Genomic DNA, 23,947 nt, shown 5'->3' with positions numbered 1-23,947 from the left:
CACGCGAGCACCCAATCATCTGTCAATGGTTTTGCTAGGTTTAAGTTTCAGGAAACGTGTGAAGAAGAATCCAGCCATTCAGTGAAAATATAAAAAGTGAAGTTAATAGCACCACCTACAAATATTACTTGCCATTCTTTGGATGCAGTCAGCATGGATGGGACGTGGCTGCATACTGTGATAATAGCTACTGTATTACAGATAAGTGAGTACTACTTACTTGTAAATTATTTTGATTTAATTTCATTATTTTATATTAACCAAAAAGTCATAAATTGTATTTTTATTACTTATAAAATGAGAAATTAATAAGACCGCTGCGAGTAACTTCACAAAAATTCAATATTTTTTATGCATAAATGGCTATTTTTGTACTGTATTTCTGTAGGAGGGGGTGTAAGCTACAATATATGAGGCCCTTTCCCTGCACCAACTATAAATAAATTTAGAAGTAAGAGGCCCTGAACTGTAACCTCGTAGAGTGAGGCCCTAAGCTGTAGTTGCTTAACTTGACGTATAATAATGCCCAGGTTCATTTGTCATAGGAAATGCAGGCGGATATAATAGAAAATAAAACATTTCTAAGATTATTCTTGGAATTATAGACTATAAAATCCATTTAAATTCATTGTATTATCGAACATTTTATTAATACAAAAGGATTTTTCACGTAACGGGGTGGTCCAGAAGTCGGTTAACCGTTGCAAATACTTAAAGTTTCGTATTAAAAAATAAGGCAAGCACGTAGGCTGATTTAAAATGGCATAGAAATTACAATAAGATTTTTGATAAGAATATATAATTTTAAGAAGAAGATAAAGGCTAAAAGAGGTTAAACGCAACTAATTACATAACCAAGATTTTTATTATATTTTTTAGAAAGAAATTTCGAAATTTTTCGGGATTACGATACACGTATACATAGGTAAAACGAAATGGAAGGAGAATACATTGCTAAATTTACTTCTATATTCTTAAACGTAATTCATTGATGCGAGATACTTGTGTAGCGTGAAACTACGTCCGTTACAAAAGAAGGTTTCATTGTTTATTATTGTTATTATTATTTATTTCTCTACATTTTTCTTTTACTATTTTGTTTAGTGTTATTTAATATATAAACCTTGGCATTGGTGTATAAATAAATGTTCAATGCTAGAAATTAATCGAAAGCATAAGCGAGTCAACAATACAGAACGGTCCAAAAGTCAGTTAACCGTATTTAAGTGTTTTATTACTTTGAAAATGCATAAATATTAATAATTCACGCTTGCAAATTTAACTAGAAGATAAGAGGACGTAACAGTTAATCGACTTTTGGGTCACTCTTTAAAATTGGTGGAGAAAAATACTAAATTAGATAACAAAATATTGTTTTAAAAGTACTCAAGATTAGGATAAATTTCTTCATTGATTCGATACAGTTTGACGTATTTTCTCTGCTTTAAAATGAATAATAATAATAATACGATTACGTCATGCGAAAAATTAATAAAAGAAAAATGAAAAAGAAGTCGAACATTTTATATTATAAAACACCCAAACAGTAAATAATAATAAAGAATGCTACGAGAGGATTTCGACCTTCATTCGCTGTCATCAGGCATGCTAGCTCACACACTGGGTGGAGTTTAGAAGCAGACACGGTTTCTGTTAGAAGGTGGCCACCCTGTTTTTCTAAATCTATCGATCTTATCGCCTTCCCTATCGACCCAAACCATCTTTAGTAAGTTAAGTGCAAAATACTACTCGAAAATTTAAAACAAAAAATTAAAAAATATTGCTTATTTTCAGTCTGCTCGAATCGCGTACATCATCACAAGGGGTGCCTTTCAGAAAGAGGTCAGTTTCCTCACGAAGAATATTGCGACAAGTACTACGATTGCTGGAATGGAATTGCTCATACACGACAGTGTTCGGATGATTTGTTATTTAATCCCGTCACCCTGGTCTGCGATTGGCCTAGGAACGTGTTCTGTGGTGGTAGAAGATTAAGGCACATCGGTATGGATCGTTAATTTAACTTTTTTTTTTTGTATTTTTTAACCTTTGAAATCTTTGTTTAATCAATCGAGACACACATAAACAAAGATTTAGATACTCGTAACTTCTCTTAACTTTTGTATAAATAGAAATGTTACGAGTTTTAATGAAAAGTTACATCCTTAAAAGCGTTTTTCCTTGCAACGTCTTTGAATAACTTGGGTGGGATTGAAAGATACGTGTTAAACAAAAAAGAAAAAAAAAAAATAGGTGGATAATTAGTAGCAAAAAAAACAGTAAAAATGATTATTTGAATGCTGTTGAAACTTGAAGTGTTTTTAGAAGATGAAGAAGGGGAGGAAAATGATAATTACATGAAAAATTTGAAACTAACAAACACGTATATACTGTACAAAGAAAGATGTTTTTTATTATTACTACTTTTTTTTACAGGTAGCCAACTTTGTCCTCGACAATTCGGCACTTTTCTTGATCCGTACGACTGTTTTTCCTTTATCGAATGTGTTTTCGGCAAGCCCGTAAGGAAACAGTGTGCTCCTGGAACAGCATTCAACCCAACCATATCAGTATGCGATCATTTAGATCGTGTGAAATGTTACGGAAGAGATGTAGTTACGGTCGCTCCACCAACACCTCAAGGTTTAAACTTTAAACTGAGATTCTTAATTCTTATCTATATTTTAATATTTCTAAACGCGTAATCTTTTGCAGACGAATTGGCATTCCGTTGTCCTTCTGTCAGGGGGTTGTTCCCATTTTCTAGAAACTGCGCTAAGTTCTGGTTGTGTAGGAACAGTATACCGGTCCTTCTCGACTGTCCCGTTAATCAGCTGTTTGATATTGTCAAGAAATCTTGTTTGGATAAAGAGCAGGCAACGTGGTAAAGAAGATAATCCATCTATTAATTCTATTATTATTATTATTATTATTTATAGAATTTTATATTTGTCTTATTTATTTATTTATTCTTTCAGCCTCGTAGCTTAAACAATTGGAAGTATCGAGGAATCTAGTTTAATATTCTGAATAATTTATGAATAGTTAAACTTACAAACAACTCATTCCTCAAAGCGGAAATGTACGAAGTGTTTCATCAACGAAAGTTATGTCAAACGTGGAAAATTTCTAAACTACAAAGTTCGGGCGTACTTTGTAAATTTTATATTGCTAATGGATTTTGCCTTTCGTTATCTTCACTTGTTATCGACTGTTTCGTATTGTATAAGCTTATAATCTATATTCGAAAACTGTAATATAGCCCAAGCGAAGTATAATAATGTTATGAAATAAAGCTTATAAAAATTATTTTAAAAAATTTTAGAAGTCTATTTTAAAACATTAATATCGTTGCTTATTAAAAGTATAAATTTATAAAAAAAAAAAAACAATTTATATAAAAGAAAATTTCAGTTTTAAGAGCCCATCAGTTGTCGGCCGAGTAGATAACACTGGTCGTGGGTTCGCGCCTGACTAACCCCCTACGTGGGGTTTTGTGGAGTGTCTGACATCTAAATTGAGTCCAGTTTCTCATAGAAATATTCCCGAGATGCACTTCCTTCTTGGCAGATCTCTCATGTGTCGAGTTCTCTTATCCCAACAATTTTAAGAAGCGTAATATTTTATATCTGTAAATGATTAATCGATCTATAGTGTATTTATAGTCACCATTTTGAATTACTCATATATTTAAATCCTATCAAAGAGAGAAAAAAAAAGACTTAAATTAAAATACAGTATTTAATTTTAAGTCTTTAAGGATGTTCCTAAATTCAGTTAACCGTATTAAAGTAGAGGAGTTTTATTAACCTACAATTAGGACCGAATTTAGACTTTTTGTGATCCTAAGCTATAACATTTAAGGGGTCCTTTCCTATCAAGCAAATAATAATGAATTTAAAAGCTGTAGCTTGTTTAGTTAATCTTATGTGTAAATCTGTCCGTAATTGTAATTCCTATTAACTAAATTTAAATATAAACTGTTCCAAAGGAGATCTTGTGTGTTCAATAAACAATTTACAGCACTTAGGCTATATATTACTGCGAATTTTTAGTTACTTCATTTGATATGGCTAATAGTCCTGTTGGAATACCTGCTTTAATAGTCCTAATTGGCTGCTTCATAGTCCTGGTTAATAGTCCTGGTTAACCAGGACTGGTAATCAGGACTCGAATCTGATCGAAATTATTTATTGAAAAAAAATCACACGTCAATTGTTCTTCAGAAAAGGAATTTTTCTTCTTAAAAGTCAACGTATTTAAATCATAAACCGTAATTTTCAACAGAATTTTCTAAATGACAATTACACAAATCCATTTAATCGAAAATAATAATCAGGCCTTTACCGGGATATAAGCTTTAGATTTAACGTTAATTACAATTAATATTATTCCAAGTAGGCTTACGCCGAATATAAAACTAACTTTAAAACATTGCGAAGTTGTTTCTCGTGCCAATTTACATCATAATTTATTCTATTAAGTAGATATTTTAGCTCCCATTAACCATAAACCGATTCGGCGAGGTCGAAGCTTTGATTTCGGTTGCATTTACATAAATAATTGCAACCAATTTTCTCGAAATTTAAATTTTCTTTCGCCTCGAGCCATATTGTAATGAGTATTAAAGTAAACAGTCGAAAATTTTCCAACAAATCTTATCATTTCTAGCATTAATCAAAAGCCGCTAATGATTCGAAAAGATAAGCAATTAAAGAAAATTCATTGCTAATTATTCATTAAAATCCAATTAACGTTTACGTTTCGGATGAAATTTATTTATTTATCTTTTTTTATTTTTTCTTCTGTCGCCCCCTTTTCAAATTTTAAAATATCAAACGGCCGGCCACTCCTATTGGTCGTTGGCAAACGGGGCGTGTTCGAATGGACCAATGGCAGCGACAAAGATGGAGTAGTAATGGCCTGCGGTTATCAGCCGAAAATCCTTTACCAAATGAAGAAACAATTGAACGTCATGAGTCATTTAAATTATTTAAATAAAATTATTTCGCGGAATTAAAACTACGATAAAAATTATAAACGTAAATATAATTGGAGAGAATTTACAGTTTAAATAAAAGAAGTACACGTGCCCCTTTTTACCTACTGGCAAAATTTTGATAGGAACTTAATCAATTCCCTTAAAGAACGGGCAACTACAAAAGGATTTTTTTTTTTTTATATATTTTAAGAATCATACACGTATATATATATATATATATATACATTTTTTCTAAGATTCTCGGTTAACAATCGTAAGTTATTTGGTTAATTTAGTCGGAGATAGAAAGACCCATTCAAAGTAACGATTGGAAGTTGGCTTTGTGACGATGCAAAGCTGTAGAAAATGGTCGCCTGCGGGTTCGTCCGTGCTCCTACAGACTCTTTTGCTCCGCATCCTGGTTACTTGACCAGATACTCCAGTCAAGTCTCGTACGTGACACTCTAGTCATATACCATGGGAATCGTGGCCGCCGCAAGACACTCGACTCCAAATAATATACAATGGCTGATTGGATGAGTAGAGATGCATCGTTTCTTCCTTTAAATATATTCATTCGCTATATAGCGAGAATGCTAATCTCGGGACTGTAAGATCTCGGAAAATAGCCCCCTCTTCTGTTCAAATGACGTTCCTATTGTGCAAAACGAAGACAGTTAATTTGCCTATTTCGTAAACTTTAGTGATAATTTTCTTTCTTAAATCGCTTCAGTTACCTTTGACGAATGTAATTCTTATGTAATTTTCTAATGCTCATTCGTATCTATCTCTTTGTCGTCGTAACAGTACAATTATTTCATAATTCTGCCTTCAAAAAATAAGTTTTTACACTCGAATTTAAGGGTTTGTTAAGTTTTTCGATTAGTTTTGCGCAGAAATAGGGCCTTAATTTATTACCTAGGTAAACTAAACCGCTGTAAATGGGATTTATTTTAGTAGTTTTACTATATCCTATAGGTAATTAAGAAACGGAAATTAACCATTAAAATAATAATAATATAATACAGTTGTACAATAATTGCCCTTAAAGCAGGGAAGACAAACGGCGAAACAAATAAATGTTTATAAATAGGACTAAATCTTATTTATAAACAAGCTCTACGTGGACAATATAAAAACAAAGACGAAATATTAAAGACATAGACGCACGAAGAATTAATAAACGGCTATAATTTATTAATTCTTTTATACTTCCTTACTATATAACGATATATATTTAACTTCTGTCACAATAATAAGACAGAAAAGGAGGAAAAGGCCTCTTGTAAACTATAGTCTAGGGCCCTACTTAAAAAAAAGATTGAGATTTAATAGATCATTATTCTAAACAGTAATATTTGAAAATCATTATAAAGAACGAATCATTACCGAAAAATAAACAATTAAGAATTGAATAGGGTAGCATCATTCATTAAATCAACTGTTTAATTTCACAAGCGAAGTACTTATAGTTGGAGATGGACAATACCTAACCCGTATAAACAGCCAATTATAGAGTCCCCCAGCAGTTGGAGTGCATCTGTCACTCTGCATGCAAATGCCATTTCCAATCTCTCTTCACCCGCAGAGAACTGTCGCGTCTTAATGAGCTCAACCATTGAGTTTCCCCAGCAGGAACTGAAGTGTTCCGAATATAAGGTCTTTTGTCGATTTTTGTGTCTTGTTAAGTAATTAGCATAATTCCGACTCAAATAATTGTTATCGTTGAAGGAATACAGATTTTTCCATCTCATACTGCACCCGCCTGTTCGGGAAATTTTGATTAAAGCTGTCAAATTGATTCTAAAATTACATAAATCTGCTTTACGTAATCCCAAAATTGGGAAAGTATTATATAAATACTGTTTTTAAATAAGCTGCAACACAGTTTATAACCTTTTTAACCTTCGAACTTATAAGGATCTTGTAATTTAGCAATATTTAAAGAATTTTTTGCGTTAATTTTCTGGTGTTCCAAAAGGCTCTTGCATCATTTTTTTAATAATAAAAATATATTTTTTAAGCGGCAATTAAGAAACGGCAATTAAACAAACAGGCATAAATAATTCTACAGATTTAATTAATTATTAACCATTAAAAAATAATAATATTATTATATAGTTGTACAGTAATTGCCGCTTGTCTTCCCTTAAAGCAGGGAAGACAAGTGGCGAAACAAACGCATCAGGAGCAATTTTGCGCCTAATTAAATATTTACAAACGCGATAAATATATTTTCTTCTTGTTTTATTAAGTTTAAAATTTAGAAAACAATTTTAATGGCGCAAAATTTCGGCGTATCAACTACAGAATATATTGAAAAAATAAATAAATAAATAGAGAAGAAGAAGAAGAAGAAGAAAAAGAATTTCTCTCAATGTAGAAATTCATTTTATAAGTGGAGGCTCATTGCGACTTGAAACAATCAGAGAAACAAGCCATCAACTACATTGATATGCGAAAACGGATGGAAAGAAAAGTGGGTTGAACCTACTAACATCCCAAGGGGGTCTCCACCATCCGACAATATTTAGGTTTGCAACGTTGCAACCACCAACCGGCCTTATATCCACTTATGATTGTGTGTTTGTCGTTCATTCAGCCAATTACGTAGCAAGCGGGGCCATCTGATAGTAAGTTATTGGTTATTACTACGAGACCCCGCAGCCGATAACAAGGTCTGTCTAACCATTACTGTAAAGCAGTTCCGAATACCCTCAAGGGTACACTTCAGCAGCTAGTAGAAAATTATTTCATTCCCAACCAATTTCTGTTGGTATTGGCAACGTCTAACAAAATTTCCTTCTATCCTCTCCATTGTGGAAGGATTAGATTCCTTCTTTTATATATCGCCCACTTATAGGCGCGTAAAGCAAATGATAGATGTATAATTTAATTGTCTACCGTCCACCAATAGGAACGATCCTCTTCTATTCTTTTAATTATACGTCAAACAGGTAATTTTATATTCGTCTCGCGAGAAATGTTAAAATCTCTTATTATACAACAAATCAACGGCGACCAATGGGATGTTAGGTGGTTTGTGACGTAAAGTTGGAAAAATCAGATTGATAGAGAATCAACTGTTTGTGACTGGACATTTTATTTCTGCAGGAATTAGTCTATGGACTTGACATGATAAGGTAATGAGACTTGACGATGAGTTGCATGAGGCGATCTTTTTTAATTCGAGATATTTTGGGTGAGTCTTGTTTGGATTCTTTATCAGGTGAGATGATTATTCATTTATTAAATTTCTAATTAAAATTTATTTATTTTTTTTTAAATATTTCCTCCGTTCTTCTCTGTTTAGAAAATATTTTTGAATATTTTTTACGCGAATTTAAATCGAAAAGTAAACGAAATTATTGTGAAAAACAATTAGAAATGTTAAATATAGAATTCGATTTAAAGTATTTTTCTCTCGAGGCTAAACGGGGATATTTATCATTAATTTTAATACAATGAAACATTCGAATATTTTAGAAGAATCTAATGAAGGTAAGTGACTTCAATCTGTAGTGAGAAGGATGAAAGAATCGAGTAATTGTCAACTCAAAAGTCATTAATATGATATTTTTACTGTCGATAATTTTAAAAAATTCTCGATATTTTACAAATTTTCAAGTTTAGAATATAATTAGTTTCGTATAACAGATGTAACAGTTGAAGAAAACTGCATAAAAGTTATACGAATTCAGCTATATCCATCCTTACACTTAACCTAATTATACTTTTACTCAAGAAAATATTCAAATTTTTTAAATGTTAGTTTAACTTATTAACAACGGATTATATATAACTGAGTTAACTTTCCATTAGTCTATCAAAATTAAAAGGATTTATTTTATCAACAGCATTATTTAGTCATTTATAGAAGTTCAGGCTTACAGGTAGTCTAGGAACTATCGAAATCCTTTAAAATTCCTTTAAAATTCGAGATTTTAGAACCTAGGAACTTCGAATATGTTTAAAGTCCTTTTAAAGTCCTAGTCTTTAAAAATCTCTTTAAAATCCTATACTTTAGCGCAGTGTTTTTCAACCTTCTTGAATACGCGACCCCTTTACAAGTTAAAAAATTCTGGCGACCCACAGGGCCATATTAAAACTATATCAGTGATTTTAAAAACTATGTATTTAATTTTCTTTTTGTTGAGACAAATTATTGTTGATTAAAATGAAAATTTCAGAAGAATCGACAATAATTTAACATACATAAAGTATGAAACTTCCTTTAATTATAACATTAGGCACAGGGAACTGTTGACTTTTTTTTTTCTTTTTTCTTTTTTTTTTAAGGTAAAGATTTTCAGCTTCTACTTTTGTACTTTTTATTTCCTTTTGCAAATCAGCTTAACACTTTTTCCGCTATCATTTTCTGGGGTGGGCCGTAATTCTCGCTGAAATTGTAGTTTTTTTACTGTAGTGTAGGACCTACAAACACTTGTCTTTTTCTTCTACCCGCGACCCACAGGTTGAAAAACACTGCTTTAGCGTCTAGGAGCTATCTAGGAACTTCGAGGTATGACTTTAAAGTCCTAGACTTTAGACATATTAAAGACATATACAAATGAAACAATTACAGGTTAAAAAATATCAAAATAATAATAATTATGAGCAATATACGTTTGATTTTATAGATTAAATTGTACAAGAGTCACTTCTAGCGTAATTTTATGCGGACAAGGCACACAAAAACGCTCAATTTACTTTAAAAAAGCGAATAAAACGAAGTTTGCAATTGTTAAAGGTCTCAATACCTTTTTTTAACCTTAGTTTTCCTAGCAGGAGGGTTCCTTTTGTGTGCTGTATAAAGAGGTTCTTGGCTAAGGGTCAGGACACGAGTGGTGTCAAGTGGTAGAGAAGGGTCGCTACCTAATTTGAGGTCGGAAGCTTCTTTGACCTTGTTTGTGAAATCGCGTATTGAAACGGAATCATTTATCGAGAGTTTTCTCTTATAATAAACGCGATTGTTGTAAAGTATCTAGAGTTTATATTGAATCATTGGCTTAAGATATATTCAATATAATTTCAGTTTCACGCATCATTTGATACATTGAATTCTCCTCGCTTCTGACGGGGCTACTTAAAGGCTGAGGATATATTGTTAAGTCCCGAGAGCATGTGGACAATAAATTGGAAAATGTTCTATTAAATTGTCAACACTTAAGGAAAGTCGATGAAGACGGTCTCAGTCGACACATTACTATTATTCGATTTTGTCAAATACTAAGTTTATCGGTCGAGTTTACAGCTTATGTACTAAACAACCTGCAAAAATTCCTTAAATATTCAAGAGAATATCTTAACATTAAGCATTTTTTAAGGTAATTACTAAGTCTGATGTAATTAGTGTGTAATTCCCTTAAAAAGAACGATCTTATAGTGTCATCTTTATCAAAATTTACAATATACTTTACCTTATTAACATTAATTTTTTAAATATTTCTAACTCACTTCCGTTAGAAATAATGAAGTAATCTTAATTCAAGTAAGCAGCTTTACAGTTATAAAAATATTTACAGTACTAATTTTCAAGCTCTTTCATAGCTTTAGACTTATAAAGCCAAGTAGTAATATTTTAAACAATGAAAACAATAATAATAATAGGAAAAAAAAGGCAATCAAAAAAGCAATCATGATTTATTTATTATTTGCATTTAGTCAATAAAACATTTTTAAAAATGAATATGACTAGAAGGGGAATTATATCTTTTACTTGAAGCATCTTGTCCATTAATAGTTGTATTTTAAATCATATAGTTTGATAATTTAAGGAGAATTAAATCATATCTCTTTATTGATTTACGAATTATGACTGATTTTCTTATGAATAAGAACATATTCAACAATCTTCTCATTTTAAAGCTAGTATAATACAATATGATTTCTCTGCCCTTTCCATGAAACAAACGTATGCAGTACAATTTTGGATAATAAATTGACTTATAATTTTGAATTCTGCACGTTATAAATTTGGCTTCTGTTTGTTTTTTCGTAGTTTCTGAAGATAAAATTAGTTTATTTCCCTTGAAAATGATAGATAAAACTAGACTTTTTAATTATGTAATTAACACTTTTCGCGTTATTTAATTAACTGAATTTATGAAATTCTCGAGCATTTCAATTAAGATAATGATAATTTAGAAAATTATGCGTTACGAAAATCTATTCCCTCGCATAAATTTCATTAGAAATGAAAATTATGTAAAACTGTTGCATAATACAAGGCTCTTTCCTAGTTTATGGACACAAACTGCGGCTAATTAGATAATATTTTAAAATAAATTTAATTAAATTCCTTTTATTTAAAATTTTAGTGTTTTAAATTATTTTATCAACTTCAAAAAAAACGACGTATTTTTTAAAAGATTTTTTATTGTAATTTTTATTTGGCTGCAGCAGCAATACTTAACTATCCAGATGCTTATGTAAATGAATATAGAATGGAATAAACAGTGATTTTATATCTTTATATTCTCACTAAAATTGTGTTTATCATAAAATATTTCTTTAAAATCAAAGAATAAAATTGTTTAACTCTTAAAAATTCCTATAAAAATTCTTACAGAAATTTACTAAAGAATAAATTTATTTTTTTATTAGTTTATTTTTTATGTAAGAATGCTATGTAATAAATAATATACAGTATATAAAATTTATTCAACTTTATGAATATTTCTACCATGTCAGAATTTGAAATGATTTTATTACTTAAAAAAAAAAAAAAAATGGGTAATGTTTGTTTAAGGACACTCTTATTAGCTTATATTCTTGAATTTATCAGCGTTTAAGCTGATAGAAAATGAAATATTTTGCTTAAAATATATTCAATATTCTATTCTGTTTCCTACAGACACTTTCAAGTAAATGAAAGCATCAGAAACAGCATCATTTATGACAGGACTTACCAAAATAAGTTATTTAACTAATCAAAATAAACTTCTAATCTACTTTAAGAATGTTAAAATATTAAAAAACAATTCTCAAAAATAAATTAAGGAAATATTTGAAATTTTTTTTACACTAGAACAGATTATTATAATTTTTACCTCCTTAAATTCCCTGTCCATCTTCTAAGGCAATTGTTATTATTTAAATTATTTGAATGCCTTCATGTCATGTTCTGTTTTAATTCAAAATTTAAAATATATCTAAAATATTAAATATTTTATTTAGGATAATTATTAAATTGGAAATAAATTAAAATATATTAATTAATTTGATAAATTAGTAAAATCCATTCTCAATTGATAAGAATTTAAATTCATTTGTAGCATCCTGAATACAGAGAGAAATGTATTATTACATGAAATAAAAACAAATAAGTATATAAATATTAATTAATTTTAAATCAGTAACTTAATTTTAATTTAAAATTTCTACATTTAATTAAAATAGTTGAAATTTGTTTTAAAAATGTTTATAGCTTATCTAAATTGAATTAAATCAGGCCTAAAGAGTTTGAATTTAAAGCTAATTCTAATATAGAACATTTCTCCAGAAAAATACGAGTTATACTTAATTATATGCATACAGGGCCTCTTGGAAAAGCTTGGGTCATGTAGAATTTTAAGGTCTGCAGTAACGAGCCCTGACTAAATGGATGGGATAAGGCAACGCAACACATATGCCTCATGTTCTCCAGGGAGGCCCCTTCTGCCAAAAGGGCCTCCCTAGAGATGTTAGACACGGGAAGAAAACCCGGAAAACTACACATGGTGAGTCAGTCGCGAACCCACGACGAACATTCAGTGGTTTTATCCACTTGGCCAAGTGGTCTTGGCCAAGTTCTTATATACGAATACACGTCTCTCCTACAGTAAGGCCTGTATTCGTATATAAACAGATCTGAACAAATATCCTAAGAATTTTCATTAATTATATCAAGATAATTTCTTCTATATTTTAAATATATAAATTTTTAATCAGATCTCTTCTATATTATCGCACGTCACTTCCAAATAACGAGATGAGGCCTGCATGCATGCATTGAGGAGTAGACTAAAGTTCTAGAAATTCTAAATTTTCAAATTAAATACTGTGAAATATTGCATAAAGCTTTTATCCACTACGGAGTCTTATGAATAAATTCACATAAAGACTATAATAATAATTTAACAATTATAGGCCTTGGATATTTGAGTGTGTGGGAGACACATTGAAGCTTAATAACTCCTGTGCCTTTTACCAAAAATTTCTGAAATTTTGAGGAATATTTCTAGAAATTTTCAGGAAAATAGGATCATTGGTTCGGGAAATATGGTCCCTCCCCCTTAATATCTATCGAACCAATCTGAAGACTTAAAGGTAATGGTAGCAATTATTAGGAATGAAAACAAATAAAGAATGCCGGGAAAGCAACAACGTTGCAGTTTTACGAATGATTTAATTACGTTCTAGTGCACAATTTACTGTTCAAAATAAAGATTTAGAAATGGGATTGTTCTTTTCGCCTGTATTTTATCAAGAGGAAATGAAAATAAGTGCGCATTATACGTTATCTCGATTCCATATTACTTTAATTTTTCATGACATTTCATTAGTTTAACAATATTACTACAATTTATGCATATTAATATAATCTTAGTTAAACTGTAAAATTATTCGCGTAAATATGGATGTTTTTATTGTTTGAATCGTTTTTTTAAAATTACGCTTGTATTTTATTACTATTCGTTCTTAATTTTGATAAAATAAACCTTAATTTTTATTTCTTTAATAAAAAATTATTATTAAAAAGACACGGATGATTGTTTTACAATTATAGTCATTTATTTATTGTTAATACAATACTTAAGTATTGTGTCAACAACTTGTCCATTTTCACTTTCATTTTCACTTTGAAAATTTCATTTTATTAATATTCACTTCGCAATTACAATATTTACACCTACAATAGTCTAAAAATTAAATATTTTTAAGAATATATTTAAAATCAGCTAATAAAAAAATCATTAAACAATAGGAATTTTAATAAATAAAAATACTTTTGCCTAAACTAATTATGCATCTTCAGTTAAGATATTACAACATAATGAAAAATGTGCTTCAACAGAACCTAATTTAACAGAACGAATAGTAAATTTATTTACCTCATTAATTCAGTTTAAATTTCAAATTTTTAAAACTCGTCCAATGATTATAATATCTGATAAAACAAAACGTTGGAAACATAATTAAACGGTTCCTGTTGGACAAACCTTCACAAACTTCTATCCTACTAAAAACTATCATGTTCTTCTCTATGTCCTACTAAAACCCGTAAGATACTTCTTTTCTATTTCCTACTAAAACAGCCAGATTCTTCTTCTTTATGTTCTCTATGTTAACTGAAAAAGTCTAATTACATAAAAGTATTTTCGTCAAAATATCGAGGATGGGTTTTTATTTAAATAAATTAAAATAATGCGCAGATATAACACTGCAATTGGGTTTAGAAATCTCAAAATATTTGCCATTTTATCTGCTACTTTTATTTATGCCGTACTTTAATTTAAAAAACTATCTTTCAGAGGATTTTAAAATTATAAATTTTATAAAAATCTGAATCTTAATACTTTTCTCCATTATATTTTATTAAAAAACATACCTGTATATTATATAGAGCCATACTATAGAGTAGGCTCTATATAGAGCCTACTCTATAGAGTAATATCTGGTTTGGAAGCTGTTGTCTATCAGTGTTTATCTTGTAACACGTCACCGCAAGAGTGTATTGTATTTAATATAAATACAATACACCTCTTGCCAATCCGGCCCTTAATAATCCTGTCTCTCAGTTATACGAGGCAGGATTATTAAGGGCCGGATTATCAAGAGGTTACTGTATCACTCCATAATTTCACAATGACATAAACAGCACAGTCCGAAAAAATCCGTAGATATGGCAACAGTTCACAAAATTCATTGATTTTAGATAGGTTACGGGCCTATACATTCAGTAATCCGGAATTTTCGGTAATTTGGAACCCTCTGCGCAAGTAACGGCCGGATTATCAAGAGTCCAGGTAAAAAAAGGCTGAAATCAATAATAAAAACACAGAGCGTGGATAAAAACAATGTGTTTTTAATCTACAACGAACAATCGCTTAGGCCTTTAAAAAATCGTTCTCGACACTTATTTAACATTAATTCGTTTATATATTATTACGGCCTAAAAGGCCTAATTAAATCAAGTGGATAAAAACATTTTATTCCTTCATTCATTTCGATAGTAATTACGAATTTATTGGATCTTTGGGAAAGCTTCGGTGGCTAACAGCTATCTAATTGATATCGATTTTTGCGGTTCCTGCCGCCATCTGGTCAATTAGCCTATTTCATGTTCCGTTTGATCTAAACGGACTTCTACAGATGTGTGAAAGCGTTTGTAGATCTAACGGAAATTTCAAATAATAATTTAAAAAAAAGTCGTGAAATCTACATATGTGTGAAAGCCAGTGGAGCCTTATAGGCTCGTGGGGGAAAATTCGAATTAGGGGTCCCGTGTAAAGTATCGACTTCAAACATTTTTGTTCTAGGATTTTTGGAAAAAATCGACGTTCGTTTTTTAACTCGACCAGTGCATCATGCGCTGCACCACACAAGCATCTAGAATTTCCAGTTATGGCTCAAATTTAAATTTCGATATTCTTAATACGGCATTGAGTTTATAAGAGATTGATTTGGTGGCCCCTGTTGGTGGGTATCCCAGGCAATTGCCTTTATTTTTGCCCATAACGCGCCACTGGTGAAAACGCTTGTATTGATAGATCTAACGGAGATTTCAAAGAAAGGTGGTGGAATTTAACTTGAAAAAATACTTTTCAGATGTGAAAGGCATTGTAGAAGAAACGACGACTTCCGATAACAATTCGGATAGCACAAAAGTCTCTTCCGATCACGAAGGATCTACGAAAAAACAGAGGAGAAGAAGGACGGCCTTCACTCAAGCTCAACTAGCCTATCTTGAGAAGAAATTCCGTTGCCAGAAATATTTAAGTGTAGCCGATAGAGGGACTGTAGCCGAAACTTTAAATTTAACTGAAACGCAAGTGAAAACTTGGTATCAAAATAGGAGGTAGGTGTTATTAAAAACGTTTAAAAAAAAAACTCGGTGCCATTCGGGATTAGATTAATGGGATGTGGCAACGTGACACGTGGCCGATCCATTAAGGAGAATGCCTCCCGTGAAGACTTTCCATGGGTTAACTGGCCCCTATTTGGGTAGACACGCGAAGAAAACAGAAAACTCCACGAGGCAAACCGTTGGTGCGGTACCAACCCGCGACCAATTACCAGAGTTTAGTGATTTACTCCATTCAGTCACTGGTGGGTAGAGTCATTCAGGACCTCACAGTTATAGAGAGAGAAAGAAAGAGGACTATTTTATATTTTTGAAGCCATGGTATATTGAAAAAATAGCGTTAAAAATAGATTTTTCTCTTAGTATACAAGAAGTGCAATGATATTAATAATTTGTAACAATTATTTCAAGGCCTTCATAAATTTGTGGCTCTGTTGGCCTTCTTTCTTATAGAACGTAGAGCCGTTTAAAGATTCTATAGTTTAACACAGATTACGTTCGAATTCTATTACTGTATTAACATAAATAAAATAGTAAATTGAATTCTTTAGGAATATTTATAAATATTCTAAATAGGAAGTGGTCCCCATTTTACGTGTTAGACATATTAAAAAAAATCGGAAAAATGAGCGCTTTAGGATGAGCCAAAAATCAATTAACAGTTTTGAATACGAGCGCTTTATTTAGTTTAAACTATACCTAAATCCGTTCTAACTTTTTATGATTACAAGTATAATGTTTAGAAAATTTAAAAAGAAAATAATAGTTTCAAGGAAGTAATCTTGCAGAAGAAACTGATAATCTAAACTGAAAAAGAGAAAGATCTTGAAGAACAAATCTCCGGCTGCATTAAGATGAAAATAAAATTAATTAATCATATAAAAATTCAAATTGTGAGTGAACAATTGCAAGGATTCGATAGAATTTCTATCATTAAAAATAAAATAAAATAAATGTAGACCATCATATTATTTTCTTCTCGTAATCAATTGCCATTGTGAAGTGCTGTATACATTCTTTTCTTTCTATCATAAGTGACTAAAACATAAAAAATAATTCTTATAATATGAAAAGTAAATAGTTTTTATTCTTAATACAAAATCTTATCCATTTTACAACTGAATATAATTATTTTTTAAGCATAACAATTTCGCAAATTAAAATTTAATATCAAATAGATAAAATTTATCGATGTTATCGTATAATATAATCGAGATAGGTTGATAATGATAATAATAAGCGCAGAGCCCAAACGGTTAGGAGTTGAAAGTTGAAATTTGGTACACAGGATACGTCATGAGAAAGTACAGTAAGAATGGATTTTTCTAAATTCCCATCGCGGGAGAGAGAGAGAGAGGATTAAGGATTACCCAAAGAACTCGGCTTTTACTGTGCTATTTTAGATGCCTTTTTTGCATTTATGCGGGAAATCGAACATATTTTTAGACCCTTCTAAAAATTCTCAACGATATTTAGTGTTCCATTGTATATGAAGTTGACACGGGAAGCGTGTGCGCATAAGTTCGCTTTATTCGAACTCTTCGTCTTAATGTTCGATTTTATGTTCGCATTTTATATTTATGAATGATTCTGGAAGATCCAGCTTTTCGAATTTATTAATTAAACCTGAAGAAGAACCCAGAAAAAGTTACGAAAACGTTTATTATTTATCACTTACTTGTTAGTAGTACTACGCACTGGTTAGTGATTGGGCGAGTCTTATTTATCGTTATCCCGGTGTGATAAGCAGATATCTAAAAATTCTCTAATTAGTCTCGGAAGAGGGGGGACCTAATTCTTGCACTCGGTGAAAAGGGTAAGATCGGCTATAATCTAATAATCTTAATCTTTGCTATCGTTACTTTTTGTCCTAGCAATGCCGGGCTCATCTGCTAGTTTAATAATAAAATTATACTCGTAAAAAACCTATTGGAGAAGCGTACATAATATTCGAATATCTTCAAGTCCATATTTTAAAGAATAAAAATTTTTAAAACACGAACCTACTAGTAGCCAAGGGGAAAGAAATCATTAAACAGTGGTAATTTGTCGCGGTAATTTGGCACCTGATCAACGGGTTGGCCATGTGTAGTTTTTACGAGTTTTTTTTTTTTTTTTTTTTTACGTTCGTAACACTTAACTTTGGCCAATTTCCCATAGAAAGTCGTTCCGGAAGACACCGCCTATGTGTCGAATACTGATAGTTTGTCGTAGGTTCGCACCTCGCCAATGGGCTTACCACGTGGAATTTCCCGGGGTTTTTTTCACGTTTACCTAACTAGGTACTAGTTTCCTATAGAAAGTCCTCCCGACACATGTCGCGTTCCATATACAAACAAAACCAACTTTAAAACACGAAAGTTTAAATTAGATTTATATACAAATATATATATCTAAAGATATAAAGAATAAAGAAAAGTATCTTTTACGAGGCATACACTACTTTTCTATTCATAAAAGAAAATTTAAAACTACAATAATACATTTTTATACTTAGAATTACTGTACAATAAATAATGTAAAAAATATTATTTTTTTTTACATAATTAAATTTACTTAGACATAAAAAGATGCTTAAAAGTGCTACCATACATTCGTAATACTTAATCCGGGTTTTAATAGAATTGGTCCCACAATATCTCGGATAATCGTGGTTCTACTGTGTATGTAATTTAACTCATCTACAAATTTTTATAATGATTATATTTTTTATCGAATTAATAAATTATAAACTTATAATTTATTAGATTTTTAGGGTGTCCCATAAGCCTAAACCATAGGAGTTATGCTGATCTTTATTTTTTTTACAGGTAAAGTATGGCGCTGTGAGTAAGAAGGAACAAAATCGCTATTTTGATGGTGGGACCCACAGTCAGCATAGTTTCCAAACTTTAACTGTTAAATTTGGCAACTCACATTGAGGATCCCTGACATCAAAATAACTTGAATTAGTTCCAGTTAGCTCCATAATTTACCTGTAAAAAATAAAATAAACAAAGATCAACATAACTCCTATGATTCTAGACTTATGGGACACCATACAATATATATTTTTAAACGTATGTACAGTACAGTACAATATTTATAAAGAATTTATCCAATTATCTTGTAATGCTTTCAATAACAGATGGCAAACATGACTGACTGAAGAATTGTATAAAAGCAAGGATAAAAGATGTTTGCTTTCATACAGACTTAATATATTGTACTGTTATCAATTCTCTATATACAATAATATTAATATCAATATAAAATGGTAGCAGGTTATTAAGTCTACTACTATTAATGGCCTGTATCAGTTGTAAGGTATTAAGACCCATTAATTAAATACATTTATATCTTAAAATTGTAAAAGTTTTTTGTTAAAATAATAAAGGCAATTTTGCACAGTTTGTTATAAAAGTTTATATTTTTGATTTCACTGCAAAAAAATTATTTTAATTAAATTTATATGTAAACCTTTAACACTTTATATTATTTTCTACATTTCCAGACGAATTTTTCTAGATTTACAATTGAATTCTATGAAATAGTATTTTTTTGGAAAGATTTGAAGATAAAATACTCATATTCAAACTTTATAAGAATATTAAAATCTGCAATTATTTCCATATATTTGTCCAAGACTAAGTAAATGTGGGATTTACTTTACTTCTCTTCCATTGTATAACTCATACATCCCATAATTTCAAGTCAAAAAATAAAACAAGATAGTAAAATCTCATAGATTTAGTTTTGGAAATTAAACATTTAGAGTCAATTTTATCACAAGACATAAAATACCTTCTTCTAGAGTTATCAATTATTCAAAGCAGGAAAAATGATTTAAAATTATTAAAATTTATTCATTTTGTTCCCATCAAAATGACAAAATCTACAGTAAAGGCAAAAATATTGAATAATCCAGGAAATCAATTAAATAATTTATAAATGAAACACTTCAAAATTATTCAAAAATTAAAACTAAAACATGCAATTTAAAATTTCTTATAGGCTAAATGTAAAAATGATTTGATTTCTCAGGCCCGAAGAATTTTTAATTAAAAAATAAATATTAAATTAAAAAAACACGAAGTCAGCCATGTTTACATTTATGGTAAAAGGAAGACGTAAAACAGGACTATAAATAAACTTCAATATACAAAATTTTAAAATTATCCTCAGAAAAAAAAATATATTTTTTAATGTAAAGCCTTTTCTTGCTTTTAATACCTAAATAGGAGCCAGTTTTCTATAGAAAATCTTCCAAGAAGCACGACCCCTTTGCAGATCGCCCAAGTTTTACATTACCTCGTCCCATCAATTCACTCCAATCCAATCCTGCTTAAAACACTAAATTTTATAAGTCATTCTATTAAATATGCCCAGTACTCGAGCCCCTTATCCACGACATCCCCCTATAAATAGGGTTTCCAACTTTCTTGTACAAAAAAGGAGGTCATTGCACGGGCCTATCTGAAGGACCGACGGATCCTCGAAACAGATGTTTGTAACTCTTGACTGGGGCATACCAGTGACTCTCTGGTTGATTATGATTGCTCCTTAAATCCTTCTAATATAGCGAAATTGAAAAAGTGAGGGCTGTGTACGTTTTCAAAATGACGGGTTGTCGTAGATGGGCCTATATCTATTGTTGTCCCTTTTTTGGTAGAAATGAGAAACAGTATCGGTCAAAAGTGACTTTTGTAAACATTGGTAGTCTGTTAGAAGTTTGTGAATTACAAAATATTGAGATCGAAATACTGAACTTCAAATATTATTTGAAAATGTTCTTTTTAGATTATATGGACGATGTAAAATTATAATTAACACGTTAATAAAGCATCGTGTTTAATCATACTTTATTTTATACGCCATTCAAAATGAACATAACTTGTATTATCGCTGCCAGGCCATGGAGCCTGGAGGCAGGGCCTTCGTTCATCCAAATTATCATTAAGCCTAATTAGTTAGGTCTAACTTAGACCTTTTTCTTATGATCCAAATTCTACTTAAATTAACACAAAAATTATGTATCTATATCTCATTATTATAGAGTAATCCGTGTATTTATTTCAAATATAGTTAATTAAAATGAGTTAATTATCGATATTTTTTTCTTTCTAAAAATATTCTTTGCCCTTATTCAAGAAGACAAAGAGACATTTTAAAGTGTCACCTTTCAAAAGTTTTAAAAGTTGGACGAGAGTACTCTTGTCAGTAATTAATTTTAATCTCTAATTATATTTATACTTTTATTATTGGTTTAAACATTTATGGACAAGAGCTTTGTAAATAGGCAATTATTTAATCATATACAACGTCGTCATCTTCGTAAATTGCGGAATTTAAACGAGTTCCTATAAAGTTAATCCGAAATTCCGTACACATTCCAAAACAACCCAAAAGTCAATTAACCGATATGTTTATTTTCGTGACTCAATCCCTCATTGGAAGCAATCGAATCACGGAAAAACAAATTGAACAGAACAGTCGCATACAATCGTTAAAAACAGGTTTTAACAGGCTTTTATGTACCAGTTAACTGTTTTTTGGCCCATCCGTTATTTTAAAATGAAATTTTATGAAATCAGATATTCTTCGTATGTTCAATTTAAAAAGTACAGTAGACTCTCGGTTAACCAGAACCTGTGGGAATTGGCAGATACCGGATAATGCCTGCTTGATTTAAAATCAGGCCTAAATAATACTACATTACATAAAGCAAATTGTCTTTATTTTCCTTAATGTAACACAGTTTTAACATAGAAACAGCGTTGTGAATGAACTGTGCAATTTCAGTTAATTAAATGGCAGTGAAAGACAAAACATGACATGTGAAGCATGTGCTTACTCGTGGCAAGGCGCGCCAAGTTTAAATTTACATTTCCGCTAAAAATTAATTTTAAATTTTATTTAAGTATTATTTCTTCGATTTTTCTGTCGATTGCTTGAGTTCCGGTTAACGAGAGTCTACTGTATTTAATTAAAAATTTCAGAGTTTCGTTTCCAACTTAAAGATTGAATCGGATGTTACGATACTCTCTGAGATCGAAAAACCCCAAGAATTTTTCGAGCCCTCGTCCCTATTACCCTATTGAAAGCCTGGCCGAACGTATGGACATTAGAGGGACCTTTTTATGTCCCACAATGAGCATAAAAAAAAGGTCCCCTAATGCCATACGTAGTAAAAAAATTCAACAAGCTATACATTAAGTTGTAATTTTTTTTAAAATTAATTATTATAATGCATGGAATTCATTCATTTACTGTACTGTAAGTGTGGAAAATCATAAAATTCTTCTATACAAAGTGTGTTGTACAGTGGAACCTTCAAAGCACCACTTGTAAACAATGGCCATTTTGTTTCTTTCAGTGGCCGTTATTCAGAAAAATTAAATTTTATTATATATTCAAACCTCCAAGTTTGAATATATAATAAAATTGAATTTTTCCAATAATAATTGAAAGTTTCTTGTAAATATGAAATTTTCGAATCATTATTAATAAATAATTCTGTAATTAACTTATTGCAGAACAAAGTGGAAACGTCAGAATTGTCAAAGACTGGATCAAGTACGTCATCACGTCCAATCCAAAGATCCTTTGCCTCCACCAACTATTGATCAAGCGTCGTCATCTCGTGCCTTGGAAGCTTCCCTTATTCCATCCCCATATTTTGGAGCTTGTGTAGTACCTGCGACCTCAGCCTGTATGATTCCTCAAGCAATCTTGAGGAACGTTTATGTTCCAAGCCTTCAGCTGTAGTTGTATGTCTGTGTGCATTGTATGAATAAATTAGTTGCTAAGATATGTTTTAAGAACTGTATGTTTTTATTGTAAAACAATTCTCTTCGGTCCATTTTAAGCAGATGAAATATTCAAAACTTAAATATCTAGGATTTTTATTACAGAATCCATTTTTTTCTGCAAAAATTAAGTTTTTTTTTTTGGTTGATATTTTAATCAAACTTTTGTTCCTTAATTATCTATTTACTTGATCATAGCTCTGATATATCAATTATTGCATGAAGGAAACTTCATTTTTCATTATTGGAAGAGATTTTTACATTATGCACTTCCTAAATATATTGAAAACTCACAAATTAATTGAAATTTCAAAGAAAATAAAATTTCATCTATCTAATACACATTCATATTTATCAGAAGAGGTCTTGGTGAAGTACTTAAATTCCTATTAATTAATGTAGTAGCATTACTGTTCTCTGGATGATGATTATTGTACGTAAATACTTATCAAATCTATTGTCATAATGACTAAATTCAAACTAATGAATCAAGTTATTAATGGTTCATTAAATTAGTGAGATTTCAATAAGCTTATCAAGAATCTAATTAACAAACAATTTGGACAAACTGATAATACTTAAAAATAATATTTCTTAAGAGTTTCATTTATATTAACACTTAAATTCCTCAACTCTTACTAACATTCAACAATCCAATCTAAATTAAACTGACAGAATACTTCAACCATACTTCTTGTCTGTCAGATTATTTTGGTTATAGACTAGGAATTCTAAATTCTTTTTTTATATCAACTTTACTGCTAAATTATTAAATCATTTACTGTAAAATGTGATTCCTTTACAGAATTATCATTTATATTAGGAAATGATGAGTAGGTAAAGTTATTATGTTGTTCTTTCTATGTAAAGTAATGAAGTAAATTGGTCTCCAGGCATAATTAATGATATTTTTAGTCATATATGGATATGTATGTTGCATATTAAAATAATTTAGAACAGAAATATATAAATTTATATATATATACAAGTATATGAACATATGATTACTAAGTTATTTAGATAATTACATTTAAATGCACATATTAAAAATAAGTTTCAATTTACTTATTTTTGTAGACCCTTATTTCAGAATTATCATTCAATCTATTA

At 30.4% G+C, this 23,947-nt stretch overlaps 2 protein-coding genes across 2 annotated transcripts; both read left to right on the top strand.

Annotated features, from left to right (window-relative positions):
• The first annotated feature begins 72 nt into the window (after positions 1–72).
• LOC111622957 (protein obstructor-E-like) lies at positions 73–3,300 on the top strand. The gene is made up of 5 exons (XM_023365429.1): positions 73–205; positions 1,795–2,004; positions 2,437–2,643; positions 2,716–2,884; positions 2,979–3,300. The coding sequence occupies exons 1-5, from the start codon at positions 154–156 to the stop codon at positions 2,989–2,991; spliced, it is 651 nt and encodes a 216-aa protein (XP_023221197.1). The 5' UTR covers positions 73–153; the 3' UTR covers positions 2,992–3,300.
• A 4,791-nt stretch (positions 3,301–8,091) lies between these two features.
• On the top strand, positions 8,092–22,828 carry LOC111622956 (homeobox protein ceh-1-like). The gene is made up of 3 exons (XM_023365427.1): positions 8,092–8,210; positions 15,794–16,043; positions 22,565–22,828. Exons 1-3 carry the CDS (start codon positions 8,141–8,143, stop codon positions 22,794–22,796), a joined length of 552 nt encoding a protein of 183 aa, XP_023221195.1. The 5' UTR covers positions 8,092–8,140; the 3' UTR covers positions 22,797–22,828.
• Positions 22,829–23,947: the final 1,119 nt, after the last annotated feature.

The sequence above is a fragment of the Centruroides sculpturatus genome, unplaced genomic scaffold (genome assembly GCF_000671375.1).
Source record: "Centruroides sculpturatus isolate CEXI.00-Female unplaced genomic scaffold, Cexi_2.0 scaffold289, whole genome shotgun sequence".
NCBI classification, from domain to species: domain Eukaryota; kingdom Metazoa; phylum Arthropoda; class Arachnida; order Scorpiones; family Buthidae; genus Centruroides; species Centruroides sculpturatus.
The sequence above is the reverse complement of the archived record's forward strand: the minus strand, read 5'-3'. Positions and strand labels throughout refer to the sequence as shown.

What these genes read in the sequence shown, in the direction of transcription:
- LOC111622956 (XM_023365427.1), top strand. Translation starts at nt 8,141, where the DNA reads ATGAGTTGCATGAGGCGATCTTTTTTAATTCGAGATATTTTGGGTGAG. An exon ending in TTGTTTGGATTCTTTATCAG is followed by an intron (nt 8,211 to 15,793) that starts GTGAGATGATTA and finishes AATACTTTTCAG; the next exon opens with ATGTGAAAGGCATTGTAGAA. An exon ending in ACTTGGTATCAAAATAGGAG is followed by an intron (nt 16,044 to 22,564) that starts GTAGGTGTTATT and finishes AACTTATTGCAG; the next exon opens with AACAAAGTGGAAACGTCAGA.
- LOC111622957 (XM_023365429.1), top strand. Translation starts at nt 154, where the DNA reads ATGGATGGGACGTGGCTGCATACTGTGATAATAGCTACTGTATTACAG. An exon ending in AGCTACTGTATTACAGATAA is followed by an intron (nt 206 to 1,794) that starts GTGAGTACTACT and finishes GCTTATTTTCAG; the next exon opens with TCTGCTCGAATCGCGTACAT. An exon ending in CGCTCCACCAACACCTCAAG is followed by an intron (nt 2,644 to 2,715) that starts GTTTAAACTTTA and finishes AATCTTTTGCAG; the next exon opens with ACGAATTGGCATTCCGTTGT.